Source organism: Capra hircus, chromosome 5, assembly GCF_001704415.2.
Source record: "Capra hircus breed San Clemente chromosome 5, ASM170441v1, whole genome shotgun sequence".
Lineage (NCBI taxonomy): Eukaryota > Metazoa > Chordata > Mammalia > Artiodactyla > Bovidae > Capra > Capra hircus.
In genome coordinates, this window is record NC_030812.1 from 43,288,142 (window position 1) to 43,305,606 (window position 17,465).

A 17,465-nucleotide genomic window follows, 5' to 3' on the forward strand; every position below is an offset into this window, starting at 1 on the left:
TGCATTCAGATGATTATATCTTTCTTTTTCTCCTTTGTTTTTCGCCTCTCTTCTTCTCACAGCTATTTGTAAGGCCTCCCCAGACAGCCATTTTGCTTGTTTGCATTTCTTTTCCAGGGGGATGGTCTTGATCCCTGTCTCCTGTACAATGTCACGAACCTCAGTCCATAGTTCATCAGGCATAGATCTAGGCCCTTAAATCAATTTCTCACTTCCACTGTATAATCATAAGGGATTTGATTTAGGTCATATCTGAATGGTCTATCAGTTTTCCCTACTTTCTTCAATTTAAGTCTGAATTTCGTAATTAGGAGTTCATGATCTGAGCCACAGTCAGCTCCTGGTCTTGTTTTTGTTGACTGTGTAGAGCTTCTCCATCTTTGGCTGCAAAGAATATAATCAATCTGATTTCACTGTTGACCATCTGGTGATGTCCATGTGTAGAGTCTTCTCTTGTGTTGTTGGAAGAGGGCGTTTGCTATGACCAGTGCATTTTCTTGGCAAAACTCTATTAGTCTTTGCCCTGCTTCATTCCACATTTGAAGACCAAGTTTGCCTGTTACTCCAGGTGTTTCTTGACTTCCTACTTTTGCATTCCAGTCCCCTATAAGGAAAAGGACATCTTTTTTGGGTGTTAGTTCTGAAAGGTCTTGTAGGTCGTCATAGAACCATTCAACTTCAGCCTCTTCAGCATTACTGGTTGGGGCATAGACTTGGATTACTGTGATATTGAATGGTTTGCCTTGGAAACAAACAGAGATCATTCTGTCATTTTTGAGATCACATCCAAGTACTGCATTTCGGACTCTTTTGTTGACCATAATGGTTACTCCATTTCTTCTGAGGGATTCCTGCCCGCAGTAGTAGATATAATGGTTATCTGAGTTAAATTCACCCATTCCAGTCCATTTTAGTTCGCTGATTCCTAGAATGTTGATGTTCACTCTTGCCATCTCTTGTTTGACCACTTCCAATTTGCTTTGATTCATGGACCTGACATTCCAGGTTCCTGTGCAATATTGCTCTTTACAGCATCGGACCTTGCTTCTATCACCAGTCACATCCACAGCTGGGTATTGTTTTTGCTTTGCCTCCATCCCTTCATTCTTTCTGGAGTTATTTCTCCACTGATTTCCAGTAGCATATTGGGCACCTACTGACCTGGGGTGTTCCTGTTTCAGTATCCTATCATTTTGCCTTTTGAAACTGTTCGTGGGGTTCTCAAGGCAAGAATATTGAAGTGGTTTGCCATTCTCTTCTCCAGTGGACCACATTCTGTCAGACTTCTCCACCATGACCCGCCCATCTTGGGTTGCCCCGCGGGCATGGCTTAGTTTCATTGAGTTAGACAAGGCTGCGGTCCTAGTGTGATTAGATTGAGTAGTTTTCTGTGAGTATGGTTTCAGTGTGTCTGTCCTCTGATGCCCTCTTGCAACACCTACCATCTTACTTGGGTTGCTCTTACCTTGGACGTGGGGTATCTCTTCATGGCTGCTCCAGCAAAGCACAGTCGCTGCTCCTTACCTTGGATGAAAGGTATTTCCTCACCACATCTTAATTCAAAGAAAGATGTAACTGACAAAGCTTATCCTTCTCTGTTGAATCTGATTTGAACATTTTTAAAGATGTGTTAAAGGCTTCTGTTTTAAAACAGCATTTTATAATTTCTAACACCAAAGCAATGCTGAAGTTCCATCTCCCAATCCTTGTGCTTAGCACCCAGAATAGAAAAGCTTTCACAGATAATGTTTTTATCACAGAAATGTTTGAGCATTTGATAAACCACATTATTTATTGCACAGCCTCTCATCTCCACTTAGTAAACCATTCTATGAAATAACTAAACAATGAAAAAGAATCTTTCCTATTTTAACTCCATTCCCATTACCATACCTAAGATGATTTCAATTGAAGCTCTTTGTTCTTTGTCATAATATAGAATGCTTTCTGATCTGCTATTTCGATTGAGGCATCGTTTCATTAGCTTAACCACGGAAACACTAGTAACCAAGATTAATAAGGCACCCACAAGCAACCAAAAGAAGAGTTGTTCATAAGATGCACATCAAGAAAATATACCCAAACCCTTAAATGAAAACATTATTAGATCTTCTTCAGGCAGTCGCAGACACTTAACTCTTGATAAACCTCACCTAACCAAATCAACAAAGGTCCATCTAGTCAAGACTATGGTTTTTCCAGTAGTCATGTATGGATGTGAGAGTTGGACTATAAAGAAAGCTGAGCCTCAAAGAATTGATGCTTTTGAACTGTGGTGTTGGAGAAGACTCTTGAGAGTCCATTGGACTGCAAGGAGATCCAACCAGTCCATCCTAAAGGAGGTTAGTCCTCAGTATTCACTGGAAGGACTGATGTTGAAGCTGAAACTCCAAAACTTTGGCCACCTGATGCGAAGAGCTGACTCATTGGAAAAGACCCTGATGCTGGGAAAGATTGAGAGCAGGAGGAGAAGGGGATGACAGAGGATGAGATGGTTGAATGGCATCACCGACTCAATGGACATGAATTCAGGTAAACTCCAGGAGTTGGTGATGGACAGGAGGACTGACATGCTACAGTTCATGGAGTTGCAAAGAGCTGGACACAATTGAGCGACTGAGCTGAACTGAACTGAACCAAATCAAACCTAAAATATTCAAACTCAAGTCAGCTTTGCTGAAAATAAATTTCTCTTTTAAGCAAACGAAAAATAAGATTCAGGCCCAGGCCACCACAGCTAGCTTGAGGGAGAATGCTTGTCTTCACATTTCACCATCATGAGTTCACTCCAAAATTCTTATTATTTTTTAGATACTTGGATTTATCTGTTAGCACATACTTTAAAGGCTCTGAGGAATGGGATACATGGATATTAAAGACCTGAAGTCTCATAACTCCCTTTAATCCTGTGTTGGAAATCAAAGCAGCCAAGAGTAAAGCAGCAAAGACCCCTTTAAGGCACTGGAAAAACCCTAACAAAATATTCATCAATAACAGCTAAAGGACTTGAAATTCTGGAGAAGAGAGGTTGCGCTGCTTAAGAAGCGAATCACTCAAGTGTGCTGTGAGGGGCGTCCACGAGGGGCTGCGCTCACAGTGTGCTGCTGATCTAAGAGCAGCTCTCAGTCTGGCAACCTTAAACCTGCTGACTGAAGTCCTCTTCAAAAATCACCGCTGTATTGGGCTTTCTGCCATGATTCAAGTATGTCAAAACTTCCTCACATTGGTAGTGTTCTCAAGGAATAGGTCTGTGAAGTCAACTAAGTATCCACTTAACAAAGAGGTTGTTGTTCAGTCTCTAAGTCATGTCCAACTCTTTGCGACCCCATGGATTGCAGCACTCCAGGCTTCCCTGTCCTTCACTATCTCCTGGAGCTTGCTCAACCTCATGTCCATGGAGTTGGTGATGCCATTCAACCATCTCATTCTCTGTTGTCCCCTTCTCCTGCCCTCAGTCTTTCCCAGCATCAGGGTCTTTTCCAATGAGTCAGCTCTTCGCATCAGGTGGCCAATGTATTGGAACTTCAGCTTCAGCATCAGTCCTTCCAATGAATAGTCAGAGGTGATTTCCTCTAGGATTGACTGGTTTGATATCCTTGGTGTCCAAGGGACTCTCAAGAGTCTTCTCCAGCACCACAGTTCGAAAGCATCAGTTCTTTGGTGCTCAGCCTTCTTTATGGTCCAAATCTCACATCCAGTAGACAACTACTGGAAAAACCACGGTCTTGACTATATGGACCTTTGTCAGCAAAGTGATGTCTCTGCTTTTTAATACGTTGTCTAACCCCAGTCTCTTACATCCCCTGCATTGGCAGGTGGGTTTTTTACCCCTAGCATCATCTGGGAAGCCCTAAGGAGAGGGCTTCTTTCCACCTGGGAAGAAGACAGGTATTCAAATTTCCATTAGAGTTCCTTCTGGGTAGGAACTGAGGACTTTAAGATTTATTCAGTTCTGTTAAACTACAATCACATACCTGGAAATCATTCCAAAAGTTCTAAAAATATGTAGAAATAATACAATTACTTTTTGCAGTTATACATATATGTATTTAATGTGCACAAAGCATTTAAGATAGTACAGTACATTTGGAAGTATTGTTGGTAATATTAGTTCAAATTTTCAAAATATATTTTCAGGCAAGCAGACTGTGTCAAAATGTGGTTAAATATACTTCTAGATGGATGTTTTATTCAGTAATTCCTTCTTAGCCAACTATATTCAAACATTTTAGCTTAACAAGAAAATACATAGTCTGATATATATATATATACATATATATACATATATACTATTGCATGCGTGTGTCATAAACAACCAAAAGTATCTCAAAATCTGAATCACTAACTTCAACAAAAATGTATTCTTGGAACATTGATTTTCACTTAATGTACAAAAAAAGAAAAATTCCCAAGGACGTGAATGTGCATTAAGTTTGTAATTGTAGAACTTGCTCAGGGATTTTTTCATATACCGACACAGGGTCACCGCTGATGCTTGGTTTTCACTGTCTGAGTGGTATGAGAGGTACAGGCAGCTTCATGTCCTTTTCTAACAAAACTCATAGGATACAACAGTATTGAAAGGTGGGGACTGTAACCGGGCCACAATTTCTTTTCGCAACAGTCAGTGTAGACTGGGTCAGCAGAACCAAAGTGATAACGTGAGACTGGATATACCTGTTATTTAACCAGATTTGCCATAATCCTTGGTCCAAACTAGCAGAGAGGCAACAGAAAGGCCCCTGGAGGATGGCCAGCTCTCTGGGCTCAGCAGCTTCCCATGATGCTTCACTGCTTAAATCTCTCTCTCATCAGGGAAGGAGCAGGCAGGCAGGTTGCGGGGTGACTACAACCTCTGTCAGCCTGCCTCTATCAACTTAGCATGAGCGTTTTTACTCATCTGATAAATCCCTGGTTAGCTTTGACAGTGATTCTGCAGTGCAGAAAGTTAAAAATAACAATGTGCACCTCTAATAGGTTTGAAGAGTACATTTGCTTTGCCCATGAATAAACACTCCTGCACACGTGTCTCTACCCTGATAGATTTTCAGGCAAATTCCTGGCTCCCTCCAAGTCAGCTGCTTGACTTTGAGGACACTCACAATTTTAAAACAATAAATCTGACATGATACGTAGAGCCCATTGTATTAAATATCATTTTCCTAGATTTCTCATTTCAGCTCTTTTAAAATGACCTCTTATTATTTTAATTTAAATTGTCAAAATACCACTTCAAAAGTGGCCACATAGAAAGAGAAACATCATCTTGTTTTATTGTTTGAAGTTCTGTATTTACCTGATCACACTAAAGAGAAGGGGTTTGTTTTGCAAAAGGCTTGCTTTGAAAAACTACATTAAATCTTTCAAGTCTTGGGGGCTGTTTTAGTCTTTCCATGTTAGACACGCCCCAAGAAGTCTGGATGTCAGCTGCCATCTTCTGCAATCCTGTGCCCAGCCTCTTCTTTAATTACTCAACATCCTCATCTCATCATTAAATGACTACAGCAGTCATCCCTTCCAACATGTTAATTGTTAGATGGCAGCTTGGAGGTGTAGTAACATTTTAAAGGACACTCTTAAAGGAGAGAAGGGAGTGACCTTCAGACAGACTCTATTATTTCTTCCAACCATATGTAGCAACAGGAAGTGACAAGCATTCTCCTGTACCCCTGAGCAACCCAAGCACCTTTTCAAGAGGCCTTAATTATATCAGAGCCCTCAAATATTAGTTATTGGCCAGGGAGACTGTGGAGTTGTTGGTTTTGTAGGTATGCAAAAGATATTCTTTAAACCTTTATCACTTTATTTTTTATTTACTTAATTTTTTTTTTTTCTTTTTGGCTGCACAAGGTCTTCGTTGCCATGCAGGCTTTCTCTAGTTGCAGCAAGTGGAGGCTACTCTTCATTGCAGTGAGCAGGCTTCTCACTGCAGTGGCTTCTCTTGTTGTTGTGGAGCACGGGGCTCTAGAGCGTGGGCTTCAGTAGTTGTGGAGCACGGGCTTTAGGTGTTCTGCAGCCTGTGGATCTTCCTGGAGCAAGGACTGAACCTACCTCCTCTGCTTTGGCAGGCAGATTCCTAACCATTCTTAACCAGGGAAGTCCTCAATAGGTATTTTAAAAACTGTTTCTTCTTAACCTTTGAGATTAAATTAAGAATGCATCCCAATTCTGATGTGTAGATATGGCTTGTAGAAATAACGCGTGCTTTCCCTCCTTCCAGAACCAACTAGCCTGCTGAGCTTAATATAACCTCTTCTCTTTCCCCCAGGTATATTCCTCCTCCCTTTCAAAAATAGCCCAATACCTGTCACAACCTTTCTCATTCTCACTTTTTCTACACTGATAATTTATATTGTGCCATAAATGGTTTATTTTTTGCGGGATTTGACAATGTCTGCAAATGGCACCCAAAACAATATTGGAAGGCAAGTGAGGATAGTCCCACCATCTGATTGGGTTTATCAACTTTCTCTCAAAAAACCCAGTTCCTCCTAGCCTTCCATTTGCCCTCCATCTACTCAACATCCTCATCTCATCGTTAAATGACTACAGTAGTCATCCCTTCCAACATGTTAATTGTTAGGTGGCAGCTTGGAGGTGTAGTAACATTTTAAAGGACACTCTTAAAGGAGAGAAGGGAGCGACCTTCAGACAGACTCTATTATTTCTTCCAACCATATGTAGTCAGTGGTGCTTTAGAAATCATCTCTGAAAGTTTGCCAGTCATTGACAGAGTCCTTTCTATATCGTCTACTCTTCAAAGCTTTTCCACATATATTATTCCTTTTGAACTTCCAAACACCCTTGTAAAACAAGTTGAGTATTGTTGTCATGGTTAGTTTCTCATACATCATACTTAGTTTCTCAAGCATGATGCTAAGCCACAGGGAGGTTAAGTGACTCTCCAAAGGTCACACAGCTAATTAGCATCAGCCTGGGCAGCAGTCATCCTGGCTCTGCCAGCTCATGAAATAAATTACCCGCCTCACCACAGAGGTGATTCTCAAATTCCATCCTCTGGACACTAATGGCTTCATGGCACTTTCTATGAATGTCCTCCGGTCTCTAATTACCTGCCTATCTCAGTCCGAGTGAATTCCAGAACATAAGACAGATTTTCAGCTGACTTTCTCTAATATATAGCAATATAATGAGGGTGCTTACATTCTATGACATAACGTTTCCGCTATAATTGTTTTGGGGCATTTTAAGTGGTGTTATATTTGGGCCTCAGGACTGTACTTATCCTGTACTAAAGGTACATTTAAAAAATCAAATGAGGAGGAGAAGAAAGTCTAAAAGGTCTTAAAAGGTGCTTGGGAATAAAGAATCTTTAATATATTCTATTCTGCATTTGTTTTTATGTAATTGGCTGCCCTGGGTTTTAGTTGCAGCATGCAGACTGTTAGCTGTGGGATCTAGTTCCCTGACCAGGGATTGAAGCCAGGCCCCTGCACTGGAAGCAGAGCCTTTGCCACAGGCAAGTCCCTATTCTGCATATTTTAATTGTTAAACCATTTTGTTCTCAAACCACAGTTTTTGTTGTCACGTTGGGAACCATGACTGTCAGAGAAAGGAGATGGGCCGTGGGGGTTGGCGATGAAATCTTCCATCACAAAAACATTTGGAAGAGAGGTCATTAAGTCCATTGTGCAGGGGAGTTTCACTTTGGCTGTTTGATAACATGGAGAGCAGGAAGGCTTCCTTCATCACTCCAGCATGTGGTTTGTAAAACTGGCCCCAGATCACAGACCACCAAGTGTTCTTCCAAAGACCCACTAAGAGGTCTTTCTGACTAATGGTATGGGAAGTTTCCACCTGAGATTTCTTATCCGAAGCATTTTTGGATGAGAACACTCAACAGTGTTGTTCTCCATGTAGCTTTTCCTACTGGGGCGCGACCACCAAATGACACAGCTCTAGATAGGCCCTCCACTCCAGAGACAACCCACAGCTGCCCACTTCCCCCGGGGTAAAGTCCTAATCCTTCTACTTGGTATATATGACTCTTTTTAATAAAGTCCAGGGCTACCAGTTTTATGCCTGACACTATTCTGTGTTTGACACAAATCCAAGTATTTCCTATTCACAAACACCTAAAGTTCCCTGCTGTCTCATTTGCTCAAGTCACTTTTTCCACCTGGAATATTCTTTCCCTTCTCTGTTTATCTGATTCCAATGCAGTGTGAAAGACAAACTCAATAACTTACTCTAGAAACTTCCTTGGGAGTACAGTGGTTTAAAATCTGCCTTGCAATGCAGGGGATGCTGGTTTGATCCCTGGTTAGGGAACTAAAATCCCACGTGGATTGGGGAAACTAAGCCTGTGTGCCATACTGAGCCTGTGTGCCATGGCAAAGAAGCCAAGTGATGCAACTAAGACCCAACACAACCAAATAAATGCTTTTTTAATGTAATTTGTCCCCAGTTTAGCTATTTATAAACATGTCTTCTTCCTCCCTTTAAATTATGTTATATAGAGTTTAAGGCAACAAATGTGTTTGTGGTAGATGCTCAACGCATTCAATTAGGTATGTGGATAAATCTCACGTGTCCATTCCACAGTCTCAGAGGCAGGAAGGTGCAATAGGACCTCATGCGTAATCCTGCCCAATGTCAGTGGATTAATCAGTAGAACAGCAGCAAGAACACTGACCTTTCTGGCATTTACTGTTTGCAACTGATTTGTTTTTCTCCAGTGTATGACCCAAGGCCTTAATCCTTTGCCTCAGTTGAGTGTATACATCCACCACATCAGTGCATAGTTAGAAAGGTTTTCTATAGGGTTCACGAAGTTTTGAAGTAATAATAATACTTACATTTTTTCCTAGAAGATTTTGTCATTCTTACAAGGTTGTGTGGCTTCGAAATAGTTAAGGGGAAAAAAGAAGTAGTTAAAGAAGATAAGCTTCCTTGGTGGCTCAGACAGTAGAGAATCTGCCAGCAATTGCCTGAGTTCAACCCTTTGCTCAGGAAGATGCCCTGGAGAACGGAATGGCAACCCACTCTAGTGTTCTTGCCTGGGAAATCCCACAGACAGAGGAGCCTGGCGGGCTACAGTCCATGGGGTGGCAAACACTGGGATACGACAGTGTGACTAACATTTTCACTTTAAGGAAAACAAATCCCAAATAAAAAGTCAAGATCCCACACGGAGGACAGGGGTCTGTCTTATAAAGAGACGTTGTCAGGTGCGCCTCGGTTCCCAGGGCATGTCCAGCGTGGCAGTCTTAGGGACCCACTGCTCCCATGTCCTCCATAACTAAATGGGTTCCTGGAGCATGACTGGAGATCTGACCCAGTGAAATGCACCAAGTAGTGTCACTAAGGCTGCTGAAGCATGAACCTGGTGTTTCTCAAGTCAATGTAACAGAATCTGAGCTGTGCAGGCTGGAGGCTGGGCCAGAAGGCTATCTGGTAGCCAAGGGCACTGCCAGGGCTTTAGAATAACAGTACAAGGTGGTAATCGGATGCCATCCCACCACATTTAGCCAGTTAATCATCTCAATCATCCATCTTTTATTTATTAACATGGAGGAATGACGTTTTCTTTGGCCGCTCACTTTGCCCTTTCAGGTTACACCAATATTATGCTGTTCCAATTTTTTCCTCTATGTCTCATAAAAGGCAGCCAGTTTTAGCATCTTGTCACTGCAGATGTCAGTGTGAACACTGGAATGGGATGGCCAGGTCACTGTTGCTCCCAGAGTCAGCAGGAGCATCTGTATAAGAGCAAGTCTTTAAGTAGTTCTTTTGGAGCTTTCTTAAGACTGCACGTTCACGGAGATGTGAGACAAATCACCACGTGATCCAAGGCAGGAGCCTACCTTACTAAACAGTATCCCTTACTGTTATCTCAATCATCCATTTATTTCAGCCTTGAAGGAGAAGGTTAAAAATGGTAGGGTTATTTGCGCATACGTGTGCGCGTGATCAGTCGTTTACGTGCTCAGTCATGTCTGACTCTTTGCGAGCCCATGGACTGTAGCCCTCCAGCCTCCTCTATCCATGGAATTCTCCAGGCCAGAATACCGGAGTGGGATGCCATTTCTTCTTCCAGGGCATCTTACAGACCCAGGGATTCGAACCTGCATCTCTTGTGCCTCCAGCATTCTGCATTGGCAGGCTATTCTTTATCACTAGCTCCTCCAGGGAAGCCCAGGATTACTTATTTTATGTCTCAAGGTTAAAAATTCAACAGAGTATTCTTCAAAATACCAAATCAATCAGACTTAATCACCAGTGGAGCCCAACCACATTGCAAGTCCATACCACCTCCAGGGAAGTCCTCCTTCCACAAGTACAGAAACACAAAGCATGGGCAAGGAGTGATATCAAAGACCTCTGTGCAAAGAATATATTGTACATATTATTTTGTCCCTGGGCTCTACCTCAACATTTGACACCTACGTAGCAGACTTCATATAGAAGGGATTAAGAACAAAGGCTTTGGCGCTTATAGTACTTACAATTTTTTTAAGGGGACACATGTTTAAGAGAGGGGACCATTTTAACAATTATTTGTTGCTGTCATGTTGCAAATGTCTTTTTCCTTAACTTTATTTCAAACACCATAGTTGAATTTTTTGATGGAAAACAAGACGCAAGAGGTTCTGTGTGTGGAAACAGAAAGGAGTGTATATGAGGGGCAGAGTGCATTTTGCTTGGCAGTTCTTGTGCTAGCAGTTTGTTTTTGTTTTTAGCGCTGGAGGGCAGCAGGGGCAGCGACTTGGCAAGTAAGGCTCTAGTTAGCTTCATACTGTATTTACAGCCAGTTCAGTTCAGTTCGGTTCAGTTGCTCAGTCATGTCTGACTCTTTGTGACCCCATGAATTGCAGCACGCCAGGCCTCCCTGTCCATCACCAACTCCCGGAGTTCACTCAGACTCATGTCCATCGAGTTGGTGATGCCATCCAGCCATCAACTATGGGTTAAAATGTCTGTGATGCATACAGAATTAGCACTCAACTTCTGTTAAGAATGAAAGCTTAATGTCTAATTTCAAACATTCCCTGAACATACTTCCTTTGTCTAATCATACATTAACTTCCAGCAACTTTTATAAAGTATACACAAATGGATTATTAGGAGAACAAACAAAGGTTTTGGAATCAGATATTCTGTGTTTAGCCCTCACTAACTGTATGTAGTCTTAATGAATCTCTAGGGCCTCAGTTTCCTCACTTGCAGAACATGAATAATAACGACACAAACACACACGATTACTGTGATAATTGTTTGAATTAGTACATGGGAGGTGCGTGGTCAGTAAATGTTAGCTGTTGTTTGGATTGTCTTGAATTTAGCTAGGATCCTTTGTTTGGGGGGGTTATATGTACCCTGGGAAAACATGGCTTCAGTTCACCTGTAACAAAAGAGATCAGTCCTGGGTGTTCTTTGGAAGGAATGACGCTAAAGCTGAAGCTCCAGTACTTTGGCCACCTCATGCAAAGAGTTGACTCATTGGAAAAGACTCTGATGCTGGGAGGGATTGGGGGCAGGAGGAGAAGGGGACGACTGAGGATGAGATGGCTGGATGGCATCACGGACTCGATGGACGTGAGTTTGAGTGAACTCCGGGAGGCCTGGCATGCTGCGATTCATGGGGTGGCAAAGAGTCGGACACAACTGAGTGACTGAACTGAACTGAGCTGAACAGAAGAGAAAGAACACAAATTATATCTTTTTCTTTTTTTAATGTCCAAGTCTCTAGATCAGTGATTCTCCAAATCTGGGCAGGGACCTCTGGAAATCCCCCAAGAACCAAGACCCCGAGATCCAAGTCCTTAAGGTCAAAACTATTTTCATAATAATAGTAAACTGTTATGTGCCCTTTTCACTCTTGTTTTTTGGTGGGTATACAATGGAATTTTCCAGAGGCTACATGCTATGTGATGATGTCATCACTGAGTTCATGGAATGTGTGCTTGTACATTCTTGTGCTTTTTTATAGTCCTCAGGCATCATTTCCAACACTGTAAATAGCAGTAGCTACAACCACATAAACCAATCCCTCCAGGGTACTCAGCCACTTTTAAAAGTGTAAAAGGTGACCCAAAAGTTTGAGAACCTCTGCTAGATTATCTCACATTAAAGTACCCCACTTCCTCCTCCATTTCAAAATCTGTCATGTGAAAATAGCACACTCGGGCCTTAATTTTGAGACTCTGCTTTGACTCCCAAGGTCAAGCCCCTGAAGCTGCTCTGCCTGCATTTTGTCCTCATGTGTTTCAGGCTGTCTGGGTCCGACCTGCCGGGTGACGAGTGGCTGTGGGATTTTGAGAAGCACGGTCATCGCCGTTCGGTGATTAGAAGAGTCAAGAGGTTCCTGAGCGCTCATGAACACGCCTCAAGCCCCAGGAGGAGAAGCTACGGGAGGCAGGCCAGCGACAGCTCCATGTTCTTCCCCCCGAGCGGCCTCAGCCCAACCAGGGATCTGCTGGATGTGCCTCCAAGAAGCCCTCACCGTGCCTCAGCCGCTGGGAAGCACCCCCAGTCTCCAAAGGGAAGCCCCAAGCTGCGCTCCAGCCTGGGAGAGCTGTCCACCATCCGAGAGACCAGCCTGAGTCCACAGTCCAGCGTGAGGGGCTCCCCCACCAAAATGCCGCAGGTCCCCGAGGTACTGGTCACAGCCACCGAAGCACCAGGGCCTGCGGCAGAGCATGACCACCACGACTCCACGGCCTCCATCCAGAGCTCCGACTTCACCGGGGTTCAGCCCAGCAGGCCTGGGCAGCAGGAGGACCCTGTGGGGTCAGTCCCGTTCTCCTTCAAGAAAGGGGTGCCTCCTAGGGACCCTCGTTCCCAGACTGTTCCAGCCAAAGCTGAGGAAAACAGCCTCAAGTCTGCCTCTGAGGAGGACCCTCGTGAGAAGGACAAGTCCCCCCAAAAGTGGAGGCTCCTGGACTCCAGCCGCACCTCCCTGGCAGGCCTGAGTCTGGATCCCATGAACCCTGAGCCACTTCCTTTACTGGACCCAGAAACATCCTCAGAGACCAGTGGAATCACCTTTGCGGCTGGTTCTCGAGTCTCTCCTGATGTGCTGTATTTAATAGAAGACCTAGATACGAAAGAAACGGATATTGTAGAGTTCAACAATGAGCAGAAGGAGGAGTCTCCCAAGGGAAGGCCAGAACATTCTAGGACCTGGTTCTAGCCCAAATTCTTACTTCCCCAAAAGTTCAAGCAGTAGTTCCAGAACATACCTGGGTGCTGGTCAATTTTTTTTGAAATGATCATACTGTGTAAGCTACTTAAAACTTTGAAGGGCATTACGATACTGACATTATGGGAAGATCAAACACATTCATGCTATCTACCACAAAGTGACTTTCACGGAAGTTACACAGACCACAGTGATGTACCTTAAACAAATAAGGAATCATATCAATTCATAGATTGTTATCAATTATAAATTCATAGATTGCCTTATAAATTCATAGATTGTTAAACTGTGAAAAAGGCTTTATACATCCCAGTCCGATCCCCTAGTTTTGCCAAAAGGGAGACGAATGATTCTCTCTTCCCCCTTTTTCCCCCTTTCTTCTTTTCTTCAGTTAGAAGAAAGTCATAAAGACAGGGAGATGGATCATATGATGCCTCAAAGGCCCCTTGCTACTGCTGATTTCCCTGTGTGAGGCTTTCTAACCATCTTACTCTGCTTTCTATAACTATCATCATTTCCTAATTCTTAAGTTTCATCAGCATCAGAAAGCTCCATCTCCCTTCAATTTTCTTTTCAATTTTCAGGACTTTATTTTCCTCTTATCTGCCTTTTATTTCCTCATCCTTTTATCCTTCTCATCCCCCTAGTCTTTCTCCCAGAGAAGGCAATGGCACCCCACTACAGTACTCTTGCCTGGAAAATCCCATGGTTGGAGGAGCCTGGTAGGCTGCAGTCCATGGGGTCGCTAAGAGTCAGACACAACTGAGCGACTTCACTTTCACTTTTCACTTTCTTGCATTGGAGAAGGAAATGGCAACCCACTCCAGTGTTCTTGTCTGGAGAATCCCAGGGACGGGGGAGCCTGGTGGGCTGCTGTCTATGGGCCACACAGAGTCGGACACGCCTGAAGCCATTTAGCAGCAGCAGCAGCGGTCTTTCTCCCTCTCCAGTGACTCTATTCCCTCCCCCGCTTTCAGGTTGTAACCTTTCCTCCGGCTGACTCTGTTGCTTACTTCCTGCCATGATTTTCAAGGAGGTTTTGGCAAAGTTTCCGACCAAGCAATTGAAGTGTCAGTAAATCCAGCCTGACTTCTCCCAGCCTCACAGGAAGGGGCGTGGGAGCTTGCTGTGTCCCGACCACCCCCTCTCCACAGTGGCCATCTCCTTCTGCAAGCTCTCTTAGGTCCTGAATACTGAAGAAGCAGCGAAGCCATGAAAACTGCATAGACAAATGCTTCAGAAGCAAATAACAGGGTTTGGAACTGTTCCACTCAGACTCTTTAAGTAAAAATCCCCATTATGTCACAACACGAGACCAGTTACTGTGTCTGGCAGGTTGTCTGGGATGAAGTAGGGTATTGGAGCTGGGAGGTTAAAGGAGTCCAGGATCACAATGGGGAGGGGACGCTGACTAACTTCCTCCAAGGAGTTCTTGGTCTTATCGTTGGGGGCTCCCAACTTTGCCCGGAAGGCCATGTCTAAAGAATGCTGCTCTATTTCTGTCATATGATGAAGCTTGACTGCAAGCTTAAGAAACAAAATAATCCTAATTGCTACCACTTATTAAGTGTTCACAAAAGCACGTAAAGTTCACAGATAATCCTACTAATCCTTACAGGAATCCCATGAATTGATATACTATTATCTCTACTATTATTTTTTTTTTTGAACTTGGCTATGGAAGTCACATTTATTTTTTAGTTTTTTTAACTTATTTTTTAATTGAATGATAATTGCTTTACAGAATTTTTTTGTTTTCTGTCAAATATCAACATGAATCAGCCATAGGTACTATTTTTTACCTATTTTTACCTATTTTTGAAAGGAGTCTTTCATTTCTTAATGTTAGTTGTTATTGTTATTCTCTTATTGAAATAATATGCCTTAGACCAATGCTTGTTTGCTTTCTTTCTTTTTTTTTTTTTTTTTGATTGCATGTCATGTGGGATCTTAGTTCCTGGACCAGGAATTGAACCCCAACCCCCTGCAGTTAAAACCATGGAGTCTTAACTACTGGAATACCAGGGAAGTCCCTATCTCCATTTTAAGATGAAGGAAACAGAGGCTTTAGAGAAATAATTTGACTAAAATTACCAACCTAGGAAATGGCAGGGCTCAGATTCAAGCCCAGGTTTCTCTGACTCAGAGCCCACATTCTGGTCCAGCATGCTTCATCCCTGATGCATGCTCATCCCCGTTGTCTGTGGGGCCCTGAATCTGCCAGGACTTTGCCCAGAATTCTGGAGGATGCCCCACAGGAGCCGAGCATAAAACTCTCCAGCCGCAGAGGCCTGTCTCCGTCCTCCCCATTAAAGTCTACCTTGACCTTTTATGTATGCACACAGGAGGGCAGTGTTCCAGCATGAAGCCTAGCCATGGTCCTCTTCATTTCTGAGGACAGAAGAAAATTAGCAGAACCCTCACCACCCTTCCCCAACTTCTCCCAACAAGTAATGTTATATATAGCACGTTTTTATGAGACGTGGCACCCAATGGGCCACCCCAGCTGCATGACAGCAATGACATTTACTTGAACTAACTTTTTGCAAAAGGCTAAAAGGTCATAATATTGGAAGAAATGGTATCCATTGATGGTTCTCTATATTGGTCAACAGTGTTACACCTGGGAAAAGTACCCACATTCCTGAAGCATTATCTACAGACTATGAAGTCAGGCCCCAATGCAACACGGCTATGACACGGGAACCCTAACCTTTCCCACACTCTTTTCTTTAAATACTTACTTGTTTATTCGGCTGCATCCCATCTTAGGTGCAGCATACGGGCTTCTCTAGTTGCAGAGCACGGGCTTCTCTCCAGTTGTGGCATGTGGGCTTAGATGCCGCATGGCACGTGCGATTTTAGTTCTCCAACCACAGATGGAACCCAAGTGCCTTGCTTTGAAAGACAGGTTCTTGCCACTGGACCACAAGGGATGTCTCTCTTCCAATCTCTAAATGCTATTTTCTTGGATGTTTCTATTTAAATCTTCTGTTCTCTTCTCTTTGGCTTTATCTATTGCTCAAATTCAAATAAGCTTCTACTTAGCTGCTTTTGAAATATAATCAATTTCTGTCCCTAAATCCAAGGTGATAAATTATACACAACTACAATCATACATTTTGTGGAGGACTAGGAGGGTTCATTTATCTCTGCCTCCCTCCAACCTTTATACACCTTTGTCCAAAGAATTATTTAACTTCCTCAGTATTTCATCAAAATTTGAGGTGGCCTCTATTTCCTCCTTGCACTGAAAACTGAATAATGGCTCATTCAATGAGTCCATGTGGTTGAATTCAGCTATAAATTCCAGCCAACAGTTGCCTAGATCAGATGAAGAAATTCTCTATAAACTATAAGGTGAGTTTATAGAGACAGACCAAAGTGGCAAAAACAAAATAATTTCTTCTCCTGTGCCTGATTTTATTGTCTGCCTAGCCCATTTTCACCTAAATTCTGGAAACTTCCACCTGCTGGACAAATGCTCACAACAACCAGCAGCTTAGTCATTTGGGCTTATCCTTTCCAAGAACAGGCTCAGCTCTGCTCTGCATTAAATGTAATCCGCAAGCCAGAGGTGCAATGAGGCCAAGCCCTACTTATTGCATTCTCCTCTGTTCTCCAGAAATGACAACTCTGCCCTGTTCCTGAAGTCCACAGGTCAGTAAAGATAAAGGCCCAGGAGCTTTTTCTCTGTCATCTAAGAATTTAGGGATAACTGCCCACTCCAAAACAAAGAAGGCCGTTCTCTCCTCTCTGTAATGGTCTTGTCTATTTCTTGCGTCACGCCTCCACTGCTCCAGGCATGCACAGCAGTCCAGTTCAGCTAAACTCTGTAAAATATATTTTAAGTAGAATGGAGAAATATATAATTTACCATTAGTCTAAAGAAAAAATTCACTTAACCTTCATGCACCACTCTTTTTTAGTGTTTCCCCCTTTAGCTTCCTCCTTTTCCAGAGAGACTGATTCAGTCCTCAGTCGTCATTCTGAGACCTTCCTATCACAAACTCTGCTCTCTGAGCATCTGCTGAGGCCAGACAGCCATGTGGTGTGAGTGACTGAGAACCAGACGCCAGTGTGTGGCTCCCCTCCCAGGGGCTTTGTGAGCTCAGTGAGCCCCCTCCTTCTGTCTCTCATATTCCCATCTGTGGAATGGGTTCTTCTCTGCCCCACCTCAATGGCCATCGTGAGGAACTGAGGGGGTTTATGTGAAAGGCAGGGGGCCCAGGCAGCACTGTGTGGCTGAGGGGCCTGACTGGGAATTGAAGTCCCCATGGATCCGGCACCAACTACAGAA

At 43.3% G+C, this 17,465-nt stretch overlaps 1 protein-coding gene across 3 annotated transcripts in view; it reads left to right on the top strand.

The window, feature by feature from the left end:
- Nucleotides 1–13,874, top strand: part of BEST3 (bestrophin 3) — a 52,881-nt gene extending 39,007 nt beyond the window's left edge. For all 3 annotated transcript variants that reach the window (XM_018047953.1, XM_013963877.2, XM_013963879.2), the window contains one exon: nucleotides 12,235–13,874. In XM_018047953.1, coding sequence (XP_017903442.1) covers nucleotides 12,235–13,156 — 922 coding nt within the window. In that variant the 3' untranslated portion in view covers nucleotides 13,157–13,874. The remainder of the gene's footprint in view (nucleotides 1–12,234) is intronic.